At 40.8% G+C, this 21750-nt stretch overlaps 1 protein-coding gene across 3 annotated transcripts; it reads left to right on the forward strand.

The window, feature by feature from the left end:
- Positions 1 to 498: 498 nt before the first annotated feature.
- On the forward strand, positions 499 to 20186 carry LOC136710514 (signal transducer and activator of transcription 1-alpha/beta-like). 3 transcript variants are annotated; one of them, XM_066686080.1, is made up of 23 exons: positions 499 to 617; positions 4676 to 4803; positions 6000 to 6144; positions 6282 to 6377; positions 7774 to 7863; positions 8176 to 8242; positions 9789 to 9883; positions 10465 to 10616; positions 11036 to 11194; positions 11333 to 11425; positions 11611 to 11670; positions 12346 to 12375; positions 12503 to 12590; positions 12871 to 12909; positions 13073 to 13156; positions 13334 to 13432; positions 13584 to 13719; positions 14908 to 14963; positions 16059 to 16150; positions 17862 to 18001; positions 18554 to 18742; positions 18886 to 18958; positions 19763 to 20186. In XM_066686080.1, exons 2-23 carry the CDS (start codon positions 4676 to 4678, stop codon positions 19902 to 19904), a joined length of 2253 nt encoding a protein of 750 aa, XP_066542177.1. In that variant the 5' UTR covers positions 499 to 617; the 3' UTR covers positions 19905 to 20186. The 3 variants fall into 3 exon arrangements, 2 of the variants coding, with proteins under 2 accessions (XP_066542177.1, XP_066542178.1); XM_066686081.1 differs by having other exon boundaries at positions 19758 to 20179; XR_010804639.1 differs by lacking the exon at positions 19763 to 20186 and having other exon boundaries at positions 18630 to 18742.
- Positions 20187 to 21750: the final 1564 nt, after the last annotated feature.

Raw genomic sequence — 21750 nt, forward strand, 5'->3', positions numbered from 1 at the left:
TGCAATACGCTGAGCGACCTGTGGGTGGCCCCAGACACATTTGGTAGGAATTTCATCACATAATATTTATACAATTAAAGTACATCGTTACAAATGTCTTTATTATTATTTTATGTTTTTCTCTCCCCCTCATTGTCTCGGTCATATTGCTATTTCCACTTTCTCGTGTGTATGTCTCTTCCCAGTAAACAAGGAACGTCCCTGGACGTTCAAAATAGGTCTTAAAGTAGTCTGCCCGTTAAGGACATATTTTAAACGTCAATGGACGTCCAAATTCCACCTTAATAAGTTAGTTAAGTGGTGACCAATTAATAACGTCAATGGACGTCCAAAATACGTCTAATAGTGGTCTTTTCAATTTTCATTTTCAACCTTAATAGAACGTTGATTAGACGGCAGTCATTACGTTATTTCAACGATTAATCAACGGCCAATTGTTTACTGGGTTACACCTGTGTGTATCAGTCTTCACTGTTCGCCTCCTTTCCGATCACGTGACATTCCCAGGTGTTTCAAGGTAATCAGTGTTTGTAAACGCGGTCAGTTCTGTGTGTGTTTCCTGTCGTACCGTTTGTTGGATTATCTTGTTGGAATCTCCGTGTCTTTGCTCATTCCTGGTGTGTATTTTGTATTATTTTTGTACGTTACCCGTAGAGTTCTGCTGTATTCTTTCTCGCAGTGTCAGCGATGGTGTGGTCATGTTTGTGTATTTTATTTCTCTCGTAATCATTTAACACTGTCGTTTATGGTTGTGTACAGTTTCCCAGCATTCTTTAGTCATCTTATTCCTTACGGTTAGTTCAGTGATGCTCGCTGGGGTTTCCCCACCCTCTTTCTTCTCTTTCTGCCCTTGACTTTGTTTGGTTCTCTCTTTTTGTTTCCTCTCTTTATTATTTTTCTAAGGTTATGAATGCTGTGAATACTTTGTTTAATAAAAGTTCCGTATATTCGCATCAGTGGCGGATGCTGGTCTTTCAAGGAGGGGAAGCTCAATTTCGGCCTCCATCATAAAATGTGTCGGTTTATTTATGCGTAAATTCTACCCTCCGTTCATTTTTAAGAAAATGATCTGTGACCCTGTCGTACCAACAAGGCGTCTTTTCCAGGGACTTGACTAGTGTCCTCTCAATGGCCAGCAGAGCTAGGCTGCTTAAACGGCCTTGGCCCATGTGAAGTGTGTCCACCTGTGAGTGCTTTGTGACGGTGGAGGGTCTCAGCAGCACCCGCTGGACAGAAACTGCGATAGAAGTCAGAAAGAGTGATAGAAGTCAGTCTCCAAACACAAGCAGCCACAAAAAACCCACCAGAAATAGAAGCTCGATTTGTCGCTAGTCGTTTTTAACAAAGAAAATGCCGCTAAGAGGATTAGGAAAGTCTGGTTCAACTCAGAACTAGTGATGTGTCGGTTGCGAACGAACCGGTTCAAAGAGCCGGCTCTTGTAAGTGAACGATGAGAGCCGGCTCCCGTCTAAGACCGAGCCACTTTTTCTAAGGATTGCCATTCAACCAATCAGAGAACAACAAGCAAAGCTGAGACACTTGTTTTTCCTGAATGCCAATCTGCCTTCCAAAAAATAGTTGAAGAAAATGTTACATCAGTTAAATGTTTGTTGACAGTTGTTGTTGTTTTAATCACTACCGTTGAATTCTGCTGTTTTGCACTTTGCAGAGTATTTGTTTATTCCCCGGAAATGGATGATTATTTAATTTAATGAGCTATTTTGTAATACCTACCTTTTGGATTCCATTGACTGTATTTCAGAGTTTACACGTTTTTATTAGGGTGTAAAAATCCAGTTATTTATACAATTGAATGTGTGAGTGCAGTGAGTGAGTTATTACAAGACAGCCATAAAAACAATTGGCCATAATATTGAACAATAATATTTTGTCCATAGTCATGTAAAATGTAGGTAATATTGTTCTGTACCAGAGGAAATAAGTGGTAAAACAAAGAGCCATTTAGGAGCCGAAAGAGCCGGCTCTTTATGAAGAGCCGAGCCAAAAGAGCCGGCTCCCCAAAAAGAGCCGAAATTCCCATCACTACTCAGAACAGAATGATAATTGAATACTCCCACGAATCTCAAGTACATGTCTCTGCAGGCCGGAGGCCTGCAAGTGGGCGGGGCGTACGCAGCAAGTGGGTAGAAACCAGCAAGTGGGAGGGGCGTACGCAGCAAGTGGGGGATCTAGATGTTTTGTGGTAAGGCGAATGTAGGAAAAGCAGCCTTTGTGATTTGAAAAAGGGCATCTCCAACAGAACTAGGTACCCTCTACTAGTTGTAGTTTAAAATATTACGTTTCAGTGAAAACGAAATACATAGCACTCCTGATATTTTAATGATATATTTTGGTAATCTGATTATGGGGTGCACTGCAGACTTATGAAATCCATTAGGTCTCTCATGTCTACAATCATTATTTTAATTTGATTACAGAACTATAGGACTGTATTACTTGTTTTGTACTCAGCACAGTATTGGATTATAATCAGTTTAAATGTGTAAACCCTTAAGTAACACTTATGGCCCACTATTGAAATAAAAATGTATAGCAGCTCCTTTCCATTAATGAACATGAGAGAAATGGTGCTAATAATTTGCAAATAATCATAATATTCAGTAAACCTCCCATGAGCACTCAGTGTGTGTATGACAGTAGAGTCAGTGCCTGTAGCTACAAGTGAGGTGAACTTAATAAGATGGAAATTCACTGTAATGTAGTTATGGTTTAATGAATTCCAAGATAGTGGTGCAACCTTTCAGGAAATTTGGCTCAACTTAAAATTATAAACAGACATTCAGAGAAGGTCCCTGTACTTCATCTAGTTCCTTTGCTTGGTTTTAAATGATTCTTTATAGAAGTATGTCCTTGTTGTAGAGTATTATGTTTTACTCTTTGTGTTCAGATGATCACATATGCTTTGATTTGGCATCAGAACCTGGTCCTGGAACACCCTACTCACAAAATTAGTTGAATTAAGTTTGTTTGAACAGATAGAATAGGATCAGAATTGGATAACACTGGCTTAGACTGTCAGAAAGACTCCCTTTCTTCTTACCTGGATTGTGCATGTGAATTTGTATAAGGACTATCATTCATTCATTCATTCATTCATTGTCTGAAACTGCTTATCGAATTCAGGGTCGCAGTGGGTCCAGTCCAGAGCCTAATCGGAATCACTGGGTGCAAGGCAGGAACACACCAGTCCCTCACAGGGTGACACACACACACACGTTCACTCACACTGAGTTGCCAATCCACCTACCAACTCTTCACAGACCGTCACATGGAGTGTGGCACAAACCCACAACCTGGAGCTGTGTGACTGCATCACTACCTGCCGCACCACCGTGCCGCCCGAAGGGCTATCAATTTATTTTAATATAGTTCATTTATTCAGTTTAATTTATTTCAGAAATACACCATATGTACAAATATTTGAGGACAAATGTGTAATGAATGTATTCTACATTAAGTTTCTCCCGTTACTAACACAGATGTGCACACACTGCCTCTCTGATCCCTGTAGAGAAACACTGACAGTAGAACTGGATTGTCTGGAGTAGAGAAACATGAACATAACGCCAGGCGAGGAACATATAGCACCCCAGCACTGAGCTGTGCTGATGAACCCATATTTACTGTCATGTCTCTTGTTAGGAAGTGAGTAGTAGCCTCTATGTGAGCAAACATTATCATTCTCAGCACATGTAGGTCTCAGTTAAATGGTTATTCTCTTTATTTATTGCAAGAATTTCACATATTAAGCCAATCACAAACAAGTCTGTAAATCACATGATGCTGAAAATGTACTCAATGTTTACAAGGTACAATATTAACACTGAAGTCACGAGTGGATGACACAAGAAATGTGACATGTGTAGACCCATGTCCTAGATTTGTCTTTGTCTGGTGGCTCCTGAAGCACTGACTCCAGCAGCAGTCCACTCTTTGTGAATCTCCCCCCACATTTTTGAATGGCGTTTTCTTGACGACCCTAATTAGCTGTAAGCCATAATCAACACTAAAATAAATAAATGCTTGAAATAGATCAGTTTATAATGAATCTATATAATGACTTTCACTTTTTGAATTGAATTACTGAAATAAATGAACTTTTTGATAATATTCCAATTTATTGAGAGGCACATGTATATAATCATCTATAGCACATTCTCAATAAATCTGAAGAACCCTTTCCCAGTGCAAAGAACCCTTTAATCGTGTAAATGTTTTGATGGCTCTATGTAGAACTTTAAACAACCCTTGTAGAACAATTTTAGGAGTGTGTACATAGTTTTTAGACTTTTAACTTTACTTCAAATGCATTACAAAAAGTATTGTAAAATCAGACAAATTAATTCTTTGCATGTTTATTCCACACTTTTAAGTTTAATGTTATCTGTAGCATAGAAGACTGATAAATGTTGCTGTTGTACCTTGATGTGTGAAAACCTGTTGCGCTAAACCTCTACACAAGTGGAGAAACATTAATTTTTACGATAAGTTAACAGCGGTAATTTTAGGTTTTATTCTATTACTATTGGTGAATTTTTTTTATTGGGTTATTTATAGTGAACATTTCACTCAATATGAAAAAAAGTTTAATGGAACAATGGAGATGGTTTTCTTTGGACAATAATGTAATTTTCAAAAACTACTCTGTTGGTAGATGGCACTCTGGCGCCAGCTTCAACAGCTGGATTCCAGATTTTTGGATAAAGTGGATCAGCTGTATGATGGAACCTTTCCCATGGAGGTTCGTCAGTACCTCAGCCAGTGGATTGAGAGCCATGACTGGTGAGCTATGATCTTCTTCTAAGACCCTGCAGTCTACCTGCTGAAGACCGTACAGTTTATATGATATAATTTTAGAGTTTGTCTTCAGAAGGCAAAGTCATGTTGAGGAAAGCAAAGAGGAAACGAAGGTAGGAAGTGAGGGAAGAATATGCATCTTGTCTATGCTTTGAGTGTGTGTAGCTTACACTCTCTTCTTTAGAAAGGGGAAAAAAGTTAGTCCCCAGAGAAAATGATTGGATCTTTGGATGATGGCACCATCTTGTGTACACCTCATGTCTCAGTATGCAGTCTAAGAAACAGAAGATTCACTATCATTAAGGTGGACCCTATGGCTAAAACGATCACGCTTTTAATGACAGAACAGTCTTAAATTACAATGTTAAATGAACCTAAAATACCACGTGTGTATTTAAACCCTAGGGTAGGCTTCTTCAGAATTTGTATACAGATAGAATGCTTCCATACAGTCAGAAACAATAGAACACACAATCATAAAAATGCTGTCATGTTGCCTCCAAAGGTATAGAGAGGTCTGTCCTACACAGCAGTCTGAATTCAGTCCAACTAACCACAGATGCATTTGCCTACCAAGTGTAAATACATGTGGTTAACATCTTATGTAGTTAACACACAAGATACTGGGCACATGAAGTGACCAGGTGTAAATGGTGTACTAAAAAACTAGGCAGAAAATACAATAAATAAGACCAGAATGTAACGCGTTTAGTTTGTGTCTTCACCCTTATAATTAGTAATTCCATCCCAGTAAACATTTAGCTATTGATTAAACGTTGAAATAACGTAATAAAGGTTGAAAATTAAAGTTGAAAAGACGTCCAAACACAGACATTGAAAAGACGACTATTAGACGTATTTTGGAAGTCCATGACGTTATTAATTGGTCCCGAAATAAATTACTTGCATGAAATGCATTTTGGACGTCCACTGACGTTTAAAATATGTCCTTGACGGACAGGCTACTTTTAGACCTATTTTGAACGTCCAGGGACGTTCCTTGTTTACTGGGATACTTTGTCAGTTCTGCTCATAGAACTTGCATAATCTACACATTAGAAGAAATAGTCAAAAAAATGACTATTGCGTTGGAGCAGCTGAACATAAGCCTGTTTTCATACTGCACACAGATAGAAGGGTATAAACGCCTCAGTCTTGATTATTATTTCTACTTGTTGCAGGGACGATGTGGCTGCTAACGAATCTTTAGCTACACTTGTCTTCTACGAGCTCCTGACAAAGCTGGATGAGCACTACAGTCACCTCAATCTTGGCAACAACTTGCTGCTTCAGCACAACATTCGGAAGATAAAACGCAATCTCCTGGTGCAGAGACACAGCTGAACCACATTGCACTGGCTAATGACTTCATTAGATGTCCTGCTGTTGCGTAATTAATGAATGTGTTTTAATGCTCACATATCATTGATTTGTCAATTAAAATGGCATTGTCTTAATTTTAGGAGCGCTTCCAGCCATATCCAGAACACATGGCCATGATTATATCCACCTGCCTGAAACAGGAGAGGAATATTTTGGAGATGGCCATCAAATCACAGGTATACACTGCACTGTAAAAAAATTATTGTAAATTCTACAGTAAAATAGTGGCAGCAGAGTTCCCAGCCATTTACTTTATTTTTACAGGAACACTACTGTATTTCAAATTTACAGCATATTACTGTAATTGAATAATACAGTAATTTACTGTAAATACTGTGATTTACAGTAAAATACTGGCAGCAGACTCTCTGTATATTTACAGAAATTTTTTTACAGTGTGAGTGATCGGAACACTAACCTTCTATCCATATTCATAGTCCATGCTCTCAGCTCCACTGACCATACAGCACTTTGTAGTTCTACAATTACAGACTGTAGTCCACCTGTTTCTCTGAATATTGTTTAGCCCCTTTCACTCTGCTTTCACCACAGAACAGGTATGATTTGGGTGGTTGATCATTCTCAGAGCTGCATTGGCTCTGACATGGTGTTTGTTGTGCACACAGCAGAACGCCTAGAGTTTTTAAACAATGTGTCCACTCACTGTCCATCCTATTAGAAACGCCTAGCTCTTTGGTCCACCTTGAAGATGTAAAGTCAGAGAAAGTAGGTCGTCTGTTGCTGGACGGTTTTGTGTTCGTCACCTTTTAGTCTTTTATCAGTGGACACAGGACAGTGTTAGTGGACAATTATCATTCCAACAGTAACAGTGAGGGCTTTAAAAACTCCAGCAGCAATGCTGTGTCTGATCCATTTGTACCAGTGCAACCCACGATACCACGTCAGTGTCACTGCAGTGCTGAGAATGATCCACCACCCAAAACATACCTGCTTCAAGGGTAAATCTCTGTTCCTCAGTGACACTGATGTGATGTAAGTGTGATTGCACCTATGCGAGTGGATCAGAGACAGCAGTGCTGCTGGATTTTTTTTTTTTTTTTTTTTTTTAAATACACTGTCCATTCTATTAGACGTACCAAAGTTGTTGGTCCATTTACGGAAAATCAGAGACAGTAGCTCATTAGCTCGCTGCACTGTTTGTGTTGGGTCTCCTCCAGTCTTAGTTTAGTGGTTACAGGACACTTTTGGTGGACACTACAAATAGACCCTCCCAAATAGAGGACACTAATGATCACCAAAATGAGACATTGACCCAACAGCAGCCCCACAGTCCATGCAGTCACACAGCTGTGGACTCCAGGATCCAGAGAGTGCCTGAGGTCTCTTGTTCTCAGGGACGTTTCTTACCACTTCTGCTCTGCTTCTTTTCTTGTTGCTAGGAGCGATGTAAAGCCGCATTGTGATATAATATACATATATAATAAAGCTAAGTGTCTAAATCTAAATATCAGGTTCAGATAATGCTAATTTAGTCTATTTGCAGTCCTTTCAAAATGATTTATTTGAACGTTATAATGATTGTAACTTGGCCAATGTTTATTTTAACGCAAGGAGACAGCAGAAACCTCTCAGAGCAGTTTGACCATGGAAAAGCAGAACCAGGTGGACAAACAAGTGGACAACTTGAAGAAGTGTGTGCAGGTAAAACAGGGTGTGCATTTCATGTTGGAAAATATAAGGATAGAAATGCTTCAGTTAAAGAAATTGATCTTTAATTACATTTTTCTAAACCATATAAAGGGCATTTGAAATAATTTATGATCAGAACAACAATGTGCCAATATTAAATATAACAACGCTGATCTTCCTTGATCTCTGTATTTCCTGTCATCTCGGGAGAAATGTCATATCTGTGATAGCAGAGACTGGTCCTGAGTGGCATGCCCTTACGTCTCTGAACTCTGATTGTATCTGTGTTCACTGTGTGTGTCAGTAATAGCTTACATTTTTCAGGATACAGAACAAAACATTCAAGTTTTGGAGGATCAACAAAATGAATACATTTTAAAGAAGAATCAAAGTAAGGGAGCCTTTGTTCTGGGCAGCAATGCTGTTTCAGTTTTATATTTTTGTCACTTCAAATAATTTGTGGACAGATTTGGAAAAATGAAAATAATTTCACTTATTTGGACTGATTTATAACACACCAAAAGACTGTTCAATCCTAAATCCTGCAGACTATAGACATGATACAATGACAGACTGTCTTGAATAATATAACACTGCCGTTTTACCCTTTCTGTTAAACAGCATGGCAACAATGTCACCATGCGTTCACTTTTTTTAAGCGGTGGTTTCTCAGACAGGGATTAGGCCTAGCCCTGAACTACAGTTTTCTGAATTGTGAATTTTCCCCTTAAAGGAAGATGTAGTCCAAGACTAGGCTACGGACTCCCTCTCTGGGGAACCATCCCTAAATGACATCAACATTATTGCTGGTATCATGACAACTATTGACGATTATCAATGTCATCCTGTAGGGTTTAGGTAAAGCCTTCTTTCTTTCTTTTTTCTTTTTTAAACAAGTAATGAAGTTAGGTCATGTAGATGTGGCTCCCTGCAGCTCATCTCTGACTGACTACAAACATTTTTCTTCAACTAAACTAAGACAAACAGATTATATTTGGGATTTTTTAGTCTGTCAGAAAAATCAAGTGGAATTCGTGTCTTTACACATTCATGTCTTTATTGCCTTGACTGTTGATGTTACATGATTTTACTTCGAATGATCTCAGTAAAGCTTATCACACTTGCAGTAAGCTTAGAATGCAGCTGCGAGGGCCCTAACAGACACAGACATGGCCAGTTACCCCTGCTTTTGCAGCATTGCTTTGGCTAGCCATCAGATAGAGGGTTTCTCTGACATCGTCAGTCACTTGAGTCCTCCAATCTGCTAAAAAGACCGTGACAGGGGTTTCTCTGTGGCTGCTCCAAGAATCGTCACTCATTCTATCTATCTATCCATCCATCCATCCACTTATATAGCGCCTTTCTAGATACCCAAGGACGCTTTACAATCCACACTGCTCAGAACACTCAATCCACACACACTGGTGAGAAGCGGCAGCCAAACGCCCACAGCATACTCTCGACCAGGAACGACCGTCCACCTGGGGGACTGCATCGGGCACTAGGATTTCACCCAGGACAGAGCGCCAATCCATATCTGGGCTCACACACATTCACTCACTCACATTCACTCACACAGCAGGACAGTTATTAGACAGAAGCCAATTCACCTAGACATCTATCTATTCTTCATCAGATATCCCACACAAAGCTTTTTATTCCTCTGCCATTTGAAAGTATTTAAGCTCCCTACTAACAGTTGTCTGTTCTGTCTTGGATTCTTGTTAATCTGCAGTCAGTTGCTTTGAGTTTTTGTTTTCCAAACATGTTTTTTTGTTTAAAGAATTTAGATCACTGTGCAGTTTTAAGTCATTTAATGCTTGGTTTTAAGTTCCCCTCTATTTCTACAAATCCATAGTTTATTTCAGTTTATTTAATTGTGCATTACTTTGATAATCATCTGTTTGAACCTAAATTGCCTTGACATTTGATTTTAGTGGAGGCTGCGAATACTGCACAATCTGCGAGAGATGTCCAGAGAGAGAAGCTGATGATCAGGGAGATATTCACTAGGCTGAACAAAATAAAAGAGGTGGGTCTAGCACTCAAACTTTGGATTTGTTTTTGGTAATCAGGTTTTATTACAGATGCATGATGAATATCACTCTAATATGGCAGTCATTACATGTAAATATTATGTTTGCTAAACAAATCTGAACACAGTCAATAGTGAATGAGTGATGGGAGAGTGGGAAGATATTTTTCACACCTACTTTGAGATCCGCATACTTCCATAACATTGAAAGGTCTAAAAATGATATGTAATAAAATGACGGATGTGTATTTACATCATAACTACAGGCTTTTACTTTCTTCAAGAGTTTAGTTTGCATTAACAATGCTATCTCTACATTAACAATGTCTACCTCTGTTGCTGTGATGATTACGGCTTACGCGGCTAAACCTCAAACGACTGTAATTGGACGCCATATTGGAATTGCCCAGTATGGTCAGTACACTGTTATCAAGCGAATGTAAAATTAAACCCCAGCCGAAATTCAAGACATTAACTTATCCCGCTGTTTTGACGGGGAGAGTGACTATATTCAGGTGAGTGAATTGTGAAGTAAACCAAGCTGCACAGTCATTGTACGGTTGTGTGTTTGTGTGCAGGTGGTAGTACATGAGTTATTCAGTTCACTAAAGTTAGTGGAGCAGATCCAGTCCACTCTGATATCAGTGGAGCTTCCTGATTGGAAGCGGAGGCAGCAGATGGCCTGCATTGGAGCACCCCCTAACGCCTGCCTGGACCAGTTACAGAACTGGTGAGGACCTCTACAATTACTGTTTGTCATTCACACACATGTACATTGTCTGTAACTATCACACATCTGAAGTTAGCTCCTTTTTGAATTTTACATTCCACCTTAAATGCAGCTTTTCACATCACTGGTGCTGTAGCATTAAGGTGGGTTTGACACATTTGAATAAGACGCTCACTTCAGCTTCTTTTGAGAAACTACAGATGGTTTAAAGGGTCAGTCTAAGTCTAATTAAATATGTTTGACGCATTCACAGTAGTCACTGATCAATTAAAAAAGGTCAGTGTGTAATGAGGTAGATGAGGTGTGGGGTAATGAAAGGTGAACCTAATGAAATGTAGGGAGTTAATAGTTGTTTAATAATGAATTGAACTATGAAGCATGACAGCACTAAATAATAATAACACCGATGTGTCCCTCAGGTTCACGGCAGTGGCCGAGTGTTTACAGCAGACACGGCAGCAGCTGAACAAGCTTCAAGAGCTTGTGCTGAAATTCTCATACGACAATGACCCCATCAGTTTGGCCATGAGCTCCCTTCAGGAACAAGCCCTCACCTTCTTCGAAAACCTGCTGCTCAAGTAGGTCATGACTATTGGAGGCGGAGTTAGAGGAGGAAAATGACTTGGATTTGTGGTGATTGTTGCGTCTGAAAAATGATAAACCATTAACATCTATCATTAATAATAGAATGAACGATCCTGTGATGTGTCTTTCAGTTCCCTTGTGGTGGAGGGGCAGCCCTGTATGCCCACCCATCCCCAGAGACCCTTGGTGCTGAAGACGGGTGGCCAGTTCACAGTCAAACTCAGGTACAAAGCTGTCCCTTACACTCAAATTATACCACTGCATTATTTAAGACTATAAATGTTTAATGCAGTTAGATATTTCCACTAAAGAGTTCTCAAAGTCCAAAAATTAAATCTGTTCTACTGACTTTCTGGCCAGTCATAAGAGGACATTTTTCAGTTTACTAAAGTATTTTCTCTGTTTGCAGGCTGCTGGTCAATCTACCGGAGTTAAACTGCCAACTCAACGTTAATGTTTCTTTTGACAAGTAAGTTCAGAACAGTAAATACCTGGAAATATTCATTCATTATTTGTAACCCTTATCCAATTCAGGGTGGGTCCAGACCCTACCTGGAATCATTGGGCGCAAGGCGTGAATACACCCTGGCGGGGGCGCTGGTCCTCCACAGGGCAACACGCACACTCAGACATTCACTCACACTTACGGACACTTGTTGAGTCACCAATCCACCTACCAACGTGTGTTTTTGGACTGTGGGTGGAAACTGGAGCACCCGGAGGAAACCCACACAGACACAGGGAGAACACACCACACTCCTCACAGACAGTCACCCGGAGGAAACCCACGCAGACACAGGGAGAACACACCAACTCTTCACAGACAGTCACCCGGAGGAAACCCACGCAGACACAGGGAGAACACACCACACTCCTCACAGACAGTCACCCGGAGGAAACCCACGCAGACACAGGGAGAACACACCAACTCTTCACAGACAGTTGCCCAGAGTGGGACTCGAACCCATAACCTCCAGGTCCTGGAGCTGTGTGACTGCGACACTGCCTGCTGTGCAAGATAAGCTGTAAAATATTTCACATAGTTTCACATAGGGCCCACCACACTCTTCCTGACTGCCCACAAAACTCTATATAATTCTATAAATATATATTATTAACTTTTAATTGTATTTTTTCTCCTTAGGGATGTAACCGAAAACAACACAGTGAAGGGGTATATGTGCATATATATTTTTTACTGTGACAATATTCATAACACGATATAAAGTAATACATTTTAAATTGTTTAAAGCAAAAACCGAGAAAATGTTTACCCAACAGTTCCTCTTGCACTCTTTCAGATGCCGCAGATTCAATCTTTTGGGCAAAACCACTAAAGTCATGAAGACGGAGGAGTCCAGTGGTCTGACTGCTCAGTTCCTACATTTGGTATTTAAAATACTCACTTGATTTATTTGTATAGTTAACGTCTATGTTATAAATATTTAAATGTATCTAGTATATCTTGGATGCGTGGACGCACAACAGGTAGTGTTGCTGTCACAAAGTTTTCTCCCCAGTCCCGCACGTGTGATATGTGAATATACGTGTGGTGCTCTGTGATGGATCGGCACATTGTGTTTCTGCCTTGTGACCCTGAGGTGGATATGGGGTTACAGACAAGGAATGAATTAATGTAATATCTATTGTTTCCTTCTTTCAACGGCAGCAACTGAAGGAGCAGAAGGCACCTAGAAGCAGATCTGAGGTTTGAAAATGTCATGTTCTATATTGCATCTTTTAATTAATAAAAAAAATGGAGCTGAAATTGACCACTTTCATTCAGAGCCTGTAACAACTCTGCCCAATTATTTGTGTTTAATGTAACAGTACTGAGAGTTGTGTGTAATTCGTTTTTGTTTCTTTCTTAGAGCCCTCTCTTTGTGACGGAGGAGCTCCACACCATCGTCTTTGAAACGCAGCTCAGTCTGCCAGGACTGTGTATTGATCTAAAGGTGAGATTGAAACATCAGTAACTGAACTCAGAGCAGGGATAATGTGAAATTGACCAAACACAAAAACAGTGGATGTTCAGAACTCATTACTCCAGTCATTTTATGGTAAATTCAGTTGAAGTTGATGACTGTTGTATATGAACATATTACTGCCTCATTCTGCATGTTTACACCCAGGCCACCTCACTTCCTGTAGTGGTGATCTCTGGTATCGCCCAGCTGTCGAGTGCTTGGGCCTCCATCCTGTGGTACAACATGTTCTGCACTGACTGTCAGGTAGGACCTGTGTTCCAGCGAGTGACTTATGCGGATCTTACTATCCGTCCTCTCATACATCTTTAACTATGTTTGACGAAGATTTGTTGAAGTATTTGTTCTTTTTCTAATGATTATATTGCTTAACAACACTAGTTTACTTCTGTTCCAGAACTTGTCCTTTTTCCTGAGTCCTCCACCGATGAAGTGGGGTGAACTGGCGAATGTTCTGAGCTGGCAGTTTTCTTCTGTCACTAAGAGAGGCCTCAGTGCTGACCAGTTGAGCACGCTCGCTGATAAACTGCTTGGTGAGATTCACAGACTGGACAGTACAGAGCTTTATGAATCTCCTACCTCTCCCTTACCCCATCAGCCATGACATTATTGACAGTAGAAATTAGCTTTTGCACTTTTAGTAATGGAAGTGTTATTGGAAGATATTTATATCATGACAATTGCCACAAAATGAGATTTGATCTAAACGTTTGAGTGGTTATACTTTCTGAACAGTAGTTTCATTTTTATTATAGTAGAAATGCATTTATGGAGTGAAATTATTTTACTGAATTCTGGCCTTAGCCCTGAGTGAGCAGCGTGATGAGACCAGAGAACTCACCCCATTTTTGACACCAGAGCACAATAAAAACAGGTCATAACAGAGTGCAGTATGAATTTAGAATTAACAAGCTGCAATGAGTGTACTTTAGTCTACAACAACATGTTATGAGTGTGTTGAGAGCTGTGTCACAGTGGACCAAGTCAGTGTAGTGAAAAGCAGGTGAATAGAGTGAGAGGAGGTATAATGAGATGCGTTTATAAGAAATTAATACTGATTACAGCATCTTTTAAGTCATATTAGAATATTGATCTATCACAGACATCAACCTGATTAACACCTTCATAGCAACACAAGACTAACCTTAGCTCCTTTTGTACACTTTTATGCAGCCAAATGTCATGTAAATAAAACATTTAGGAATTTTATTAATATATGAGGGCGGCACGGTGGCGCAGCATGTAGTGTCACAGTCATACAGCTCCAGGGACCTGGAGGTTGTGTGTTTGATTCCCGCTCCGGGTGACTCTCTGTGAGGAGTGTGGTGTGTTCTCTCTGTGGGTTTCCTCCCACGGTCCAAAAACACATGTTGGTAGGTGGATTGGTGACTCAAGTGTCCTTAAGTGTAAATGTGTGTGGCGCCCCCTCCAGGGTGTGTTCCCGCCTTGTGCCCAATGATTCCAGGTAGGCTCTGGACCCACCGTGACCCTGAACTGGATAAGGGTTACAGATAATGAATGAATTAATTAATATATGATATTTGGCTGCATACAAGTGTATAAAATGAACTAATTTTCACTCAGTTTGATAAAAGCTGATTGGTGGAGTTTTTAATTATTACCACCTACAATGGTATTTTAAATGCAGTGAATAACTAAAGAAACCATATTCAGACACGATATTTTCTGGTGATATTTTTTTTATACCTGTGTATCTACAGGTCCTGAGACTAATTGTGATCCAGAAGCTCTCGTCACCTGGAGTAAGTTCAACAAGGTGAGCGCATTAACTCCAAGTGGAGAAGTGGAGTTGTTACATCTGTAAGTTAATCAATTCATGACATTTCAAGGCTTGGAAAAACCACCACCAAATGAATGCTGCTAATGTGGTGAAGTCACTTTCACTAAAACAACACACCGCTGTTTCACTTCTGTTGTCGTAGACGTTACTTATAAAATGAAACTTGCAGAGAGACGCTGAATGCACTTCATACCAAGATTGCAGATGAGAGCTCAGATAATAGAGATTTGTGTGGAAGTCTCCGGTAGCAAAGAAGCAGTGCATTACATGAACATTACTGACTCTCACTGGGAAATTGATGAGAAATTAATGGAAGAAGAATCATTCGCTTGGAGAAATCTTTAAATATTAGAAGCTGGGTTAAATTGGGACAGCTGGGTTATGTTTTATCTAGAAATTATTAGGACTTCATAGATTATAAAATGATTTGTGAACCATACACTAGACCACAGAAATGTGTAAAATAAAAGAACATATGAAATCAATGTACAGTTATTATAGATGGGAGGCACAGTGGGGCAACAGGTCGTGTAGCTGTCACACAACTACAGGGTCTTGAAGTCATGGGTCCGAGCCCCACTCTGGGTGACTGTCTGTGAGGTGTGTTCTGCGTTGGTAGGTGGATTGGTGAATCAAAACTGCATAGGACTGGCACCCACTCCAGGGTGTGTTCCTGCCTTGCGCCCAGTGATTCCTGGTAGGTTCTGGACCCTCTGCAACCCTTAAATGGATAAGTGGTTATTGACAACAAATGAATGAATTATTGATAAGGTACCATTATGTTGCCTATCTAAAGGTACACAATACACCACAGTGACAGTTTTTCTGACAGTGTACTGAGAATGTAAGATCATATATATGACCTACTACAACTAACTACTAAAAGGTATTGACCCCAAACTAGATTTGTGGCATTTGACACATGCTTTTATCTAGAGTCTCTTACTACACTGTATCCACTAATAAATATATGAAGAGTGCATATAAGAGTAGGGCTGTGCTGTGCTAGTAACGTTATCACTGAAAAAAGCCATTCCTTATTCATTCAGAGAGTCTGCTCTTTTCTTTCAGCCTGCCAGTGAGAAGGGCAATTCTTTCTGGTTGTGGATAGATGCAATACTGGACCTCGTTAAACGATACCTACTCAACATCTGGAATGATGGGTAAGAAAAATAATATCCTTTAATATAAAGGTCGCATATGTAGGAGAGTCTTAACACATGTACACTCTGTACAGCAAATGAAGGATGCAATAATTGAGTGCTTATGAATAGCTTATATTGGTGTCCCCTAATTTATGAAACACATGTCTCTCAGTTTGTCTCCTTGTGTCAAAACTATTCAGATATGTTCAGTTATCAACACTCTATTGAGGCATGGTCTTTTAATAATGGAAGTTATAAGACACTGTCAGAAGAACACCATACATCAGGTCGATGATGTTGCCCTTGAACATATATGATCATGTTAATTTTGCGTGTCCATTTATTTGCGTGTGTGGGCATGAAAATACTGCAGTAAAATAAGTAATTTATTTAAGCATTTTCTTGTGTGAAATAGCGAATATCAAGTAATGTGCAGAAGTCTTAGGCACCTAAGATAATTTAATTAATTAATCAATCAATTGTCTGTAAGCACTTATCCAGTTCAGGGTCGTGGTGGGTCCGGAGCCTACCCGGAATCATTGGGCTCAAGGGAGGAACACACCCTGGAGGGCGCCAGTCCTTCACCGGGCGACACACACACATTCACTCCTATAGACAATTTTGAGTAGCCTATCCACTTACCGGAGCACCCAGAGGAAACTCACGCAGACACAGGGAGAACACACCACACTCCTCACAGACAGTCACCCGGAGGAAACCCACGCAGACACAGGGAGAACACACCACACTCCTCACAGACAGTCACCCGGAGGAAACTCACGCAGACACAGGGAGAACACACCACACTCCTCACAGACAGTAACCCGGAGGAAACCCACGCAGACACAGGGAGAACACACCACACTCCTCACAGACAGTCACCCGGAGGAAACTCACGCAGACACAGGGAGAACACACCACACTCCTCACAGACAGTAACCCGGAGGAAACCCACGCAGACACAGGGAGAACACACCACACTCCTCACAGACAGTCACCCGGAGGAAACTCACGCAGACACAGGGAGAACACACCACACTCCTCACAGACAGTCACCTGGAGGAAACTCACGCAGACACAGGGAGAACACACCACACTCCTCACAGACAGTCACCCGGAGCTGGATTTGAACCCACAACCACCAGGTCCCTGGAGCGGTGTGACTAAGATAATTATATATATTTAAACTAACGTAATCTCAGTCAGCTTGTAGCAGTGCTTGTATAAAGTTATATATAATATAAAACAAATAAGAAATAATAATTTTTTTCTATAAAGTACTAGATGTGAGTTGAGTTTGAAGAACAGCGTTTTGTTCAGATTCTCCTTGATCGCCTGAATTTGTTAAATCAACAGCACACATTATTTAAAATCATTATTTATTAACCGCTAAAACTAGGTATTGGATGATAACCTCAAATAATACGCACTGCCACGAGGAGAGATTTGGAAAAAGTCAAACCATTCACTCTGAATCCCACACTCACTGGAACAATGTGATTTGGTTTTATTCTAATGTTGGGCGTTATTTGTTGTTTGTTTTTTAGCAAATAAACACTTACTGCTAAAATCCTTTAATACTTGATTACTGTAGATGTCAATCTAAATTAAATGACCTATGGGTTTAAGACCTGCCATATTTGTGTAAAAAAAAAAAAGGATAAAAAAGGTATAAAAGTGTATAAAAATGAGTTGTTTCCTGCCTCTCTGGTGTCCTGTGCACTTGCAGGTATATCATGGGATTCGTTAACAGGGAGAAGGCGAAGGCTTTGTTAAGAGATAAGCCCCAAGGCACTTTCCTGCTGCGATTCAGTGAGACGTGTAAAGAAGGAGGCATCACCATTACATGGGTGGGGCACTCACAGGAGGGTATGTAAATATGTCAATTTTTTTTTATGAATGTAACGGGCGGGCACGGTGGCGCAGCAGGTAGTGTCCGTGTCTGCGTGGGTTTCCTCCGGGTGACTGTCTGTGAGGAGTGTGGTGTGTTCTCCCTGTGTCTGTGTGGGTTTCCTCCGGGTGACTGTCTGTGAGGAGTGTGGTGTGTTCTCCCTGTGTCTGTGTGGGTTTCCTCTGGGTGACTGTCTGTGAGGAGTGTGGTGTGTTCTCCCTGTGTCTGCGTGGGTTTCCTCCGGGTGACTGTCTGTGAGGAGTGTGGTGTGTTCTCCCTGTGTCTGTGTGGGTTTCCTCCAGGTGCTCTGGTTTCCTCCCACAGTCTAAAAACACACGTTGGTAGGTGGATTGGCGACTCAAAAGTGTCCGCAGGTATGAGTGTGTCTGTGTTGCCCTGTGAAGGACTGGCGCCCCCTCCAGGGTGTATTCCTGCCTTGAAAGATCCTAGACAGGTCACTGATCTAACTCTGAAATGAAGTATATGTATGGTTCTACATGTGAGTTTGTGGATGTTTTTGAAACCCACAGGTAGACATTTAACACACTCTGTGTTGCCCTACACTAAACATGATCTTGTCAATGAGTCCTTCCCTGACATCATCAGGAACTACACACTGATGGCTGCGGAGAATGTTCCAGAACACCCTCTTCTTTACCTGTATCCTGATATTCCTAAAGATGCCGCCTTCAGTTGCTACTACAGCACACCACCTGAAGGTAAATTTCCAGTAGCTGATGATGTATGGAAAAGCTGGTAATATTTTCCTGTGGGTTACCATTTGTAATGCTTCATGACACCTGCTGTGAGTGAGAGAGATTTAGCAGCAAGTTAACACTCGATCATGATCTTCTGATTTCAGCATCAGCCAACATGGAGTTAGACGAGCAGAGAGATCGCTACATGCCGAGGCAAAACATTTCAGTCACAGTGCTGTAAGTTTCCCTGCTGAAAAAAAAAATGCATTTGATTCAAAACCAATTCCAAAAAGTTGATACAGATATTAAAATGCAAATAAAAACAGTGATTCTATATCCCGTGGGTGGAAACCGGACCCCCTCGAGAGGAAACATATTTTATAATAATTAGTTAATTATAACTCTATACACCAATCAGCCTTAAGATTAAAACCAGCGACCTAATATTGCACAGGTGCCCCAGCTCTGACCCATTGGGACATGGACTCCACAAGACTTCTGAAGGAATCCTGTGGTGTCTGGCCCCCAACAGATTGTTTAATGTTCTGTATGTTAAGGTGGAACCTCCATGGAAACTGCAAATATTCAAAATAGATGTCCCGTATATCGCCTTGTTGAATGCTGAATTAATTTGGGACTTCCTGTCTCTCCATTTTTCTCACCATGTGGTATTAAATTCTCAACCCTTTCTCCACTCTTGCCCCAACTGGGATTGGTCAGTGGCCGTTATTCCCATGTACTGGTTGCCATTGTCTTTTCCTTGCTTGGGTGTAAATTTGTTTTCCTGTGAGTAACCAGTGTGTTCTTCTTCTCTTTTGTACCTTGTCTTTTGTCCTGTCCCTTAAATTCTGAGCCATGTTTTCTATATATGGGACACACACACACTATTATTCCTGTTGCACTAACATTTCAAATACTCTACCAGCTTTTTAGGAATTGGGGTTTGTAAAAGCATTTACTGGTTATGCCAAGACCTGCTAAAATTCTAATCATGTTCTGTGAAACAGTATGTTTTTAAATGGTCTTTTCTCTCCAGCCCAGGCGCCAGATTCGGGACAGGATGCTTCCTTTGAGTCCAGAGGGATATAGAGAGCTCCAGAATGTTAAGAGATGCGGAATGGATACAGTGTTAATGACTTGGAGACAGTTTATGGGCACAAGTTTACCCCTAAGAACCCATTGAATGTGAAATACAGAAAATGTGTGGATTCTATTAATGTTAAAGTCTGTGTGTTTTTGAAATTTCCTAAAAAAAATAAATAAGATTTGCATTATTTATCATGCTCTGAAAGGTTTCATTGGCGCTTGTTTGAATACAGTCACTTTTTAGAAAGGTCTTGTTTACATTTGACATTAAAAATGGTTCCCACATGTGAATTGTGTCAAATGCAAATTTAAAAGATGAGCGCAACTGTGTTTACAATCCGACCAAACGAGACCAATCCGTATCTGGAGGCAGAAACTGTATTTGAAAAGGTTAAGTGTGAAAAGCTCAGGTCACAGTAACCAAATGTAAATGCCAAGTGTAAAGAAGGCTCAAAAGCCAAAACATATTTTGAGCCATCTGGTATTCCTTTGTACCCTCTTAATGAGATGTAAACAGAAGCAGTATAAATACTTTGATACATGTCACTGTCAGGTCAATCCATGTATATATGTATATTATATATGATTAAGCACAGCAGCTGCTTATTATATATATTTTTATACATATACAAACACACACAGGGTGGGCCATTTATACTCATGAAAGAATAAAGTTACGTTTTTTTTTACACACACCATTGTTTTTCTTGTGAAATTGCCAATACGTTTGATGGGTCACATGACCCTCATCCCATTGAGAAAACAAAAGTTGGATCCAAAATGGCCGACTTCAAAATGGTCACCACCCATCTTGAAAAGTTTCCCCCCTCCCATATACCAATGTGCCACAAACAGGAAGTTAATATCACCTTGTCTTTGCCAGGTTCGTGGGTTGCCAACACAAGCCCCAACAAGATTTTGATCATAGCTGTACGTATCCAGAATGTGCAAAATAATTTACTTATGGAAGTGAGTGTTGAAATCTTTCGGGACATATCTTCTATCAGCGTTTCACAGAAAAACCTCACTATATTTTGGGCCTCACCATTTGATCCAACTCACCACCACGTGGATCTGTTGACAGTTGACCCTCTCTTTACCCGAGTGTTTAAATCATATGGCTTCAATTCAGAAGACATGACCATCTTTGGCCCAAATGCTCTGACACCACGTACATGTACGAGCACCACTGTTATGGACAAATCATGACTAGCAAAGATGTCCAGTAACGTCACACAGCTTGGGTTCAGATCAGGTAGACTGTACCTCCCAATCGCTCCCCTCCAGGTCTCCCAGTCACTGCCAATGTGAGCAATAAAAACCCCTAGGAAAACAACTGAGCTTCCTTCCAAGAACACTCTGAGCTGCTGTTTGGAGCCCATGTACCCACAATTAAAATTCTCCATTCTGTGAGCTGAAGCTGCATTGACCTGACTCTCGTTTACCAGGAAAAACCCTCACCCTGTGAGAGACAGACCAAACCCTATTTAGTTCCAGAGCCCACACTGTGTGTTGCGGTGAGCTCAATTATATTTAACTGGAACCTTTTGCACCAGTTTCAGTTCCTTCTCCCACCATGAGATTACATTCCACAAGCCACAACTACAAATCCCTTGTTTTTACACTCACTGTCCACAATCTGAGTTCCACTGATCATACAGGGGGCAGCAGGTAGTGTCACAGTCACACAGCTCCAGGGAACTGTGTGTTCAAGTCCTGCTCTGGGTGACTGTCTGTGAGGAGTGTGGTGTGTTCTCCCTGTGTCTGCGTGGGTTTCCTCCGGGTGACGGTCTGTGAGGCGTGTGGTGTGTTCTCCCTGTGTCTGCGTGGGTTTCCTCCGGGTGACTGTCTGTGAGGCGTGTGGTGTGTTCTCCCTGTGTCTGCGTGGGTTTCCTCCGGGTGACTGTCTGTGAGGAGTGTGGTGTGTTCTCCCTGTGTCTGCG

The sequence above is a fragment of the Hoplias malabaricus genome, chromosome 12 (genome assembly GCF_029633855.1).
Source record: "Hoplias malabaricus isolate fHopMal1 chromosome 12, fHopMal1.hap1, whole genome shotgun sequence".
In the NCBI taxonomy this organism is placed as follows: Eukaryota; Metazoa; Chordata; class Actinopteri; order Characiformes; family Erythrinidae; genus Hoplias; species Hoplias malabaricus.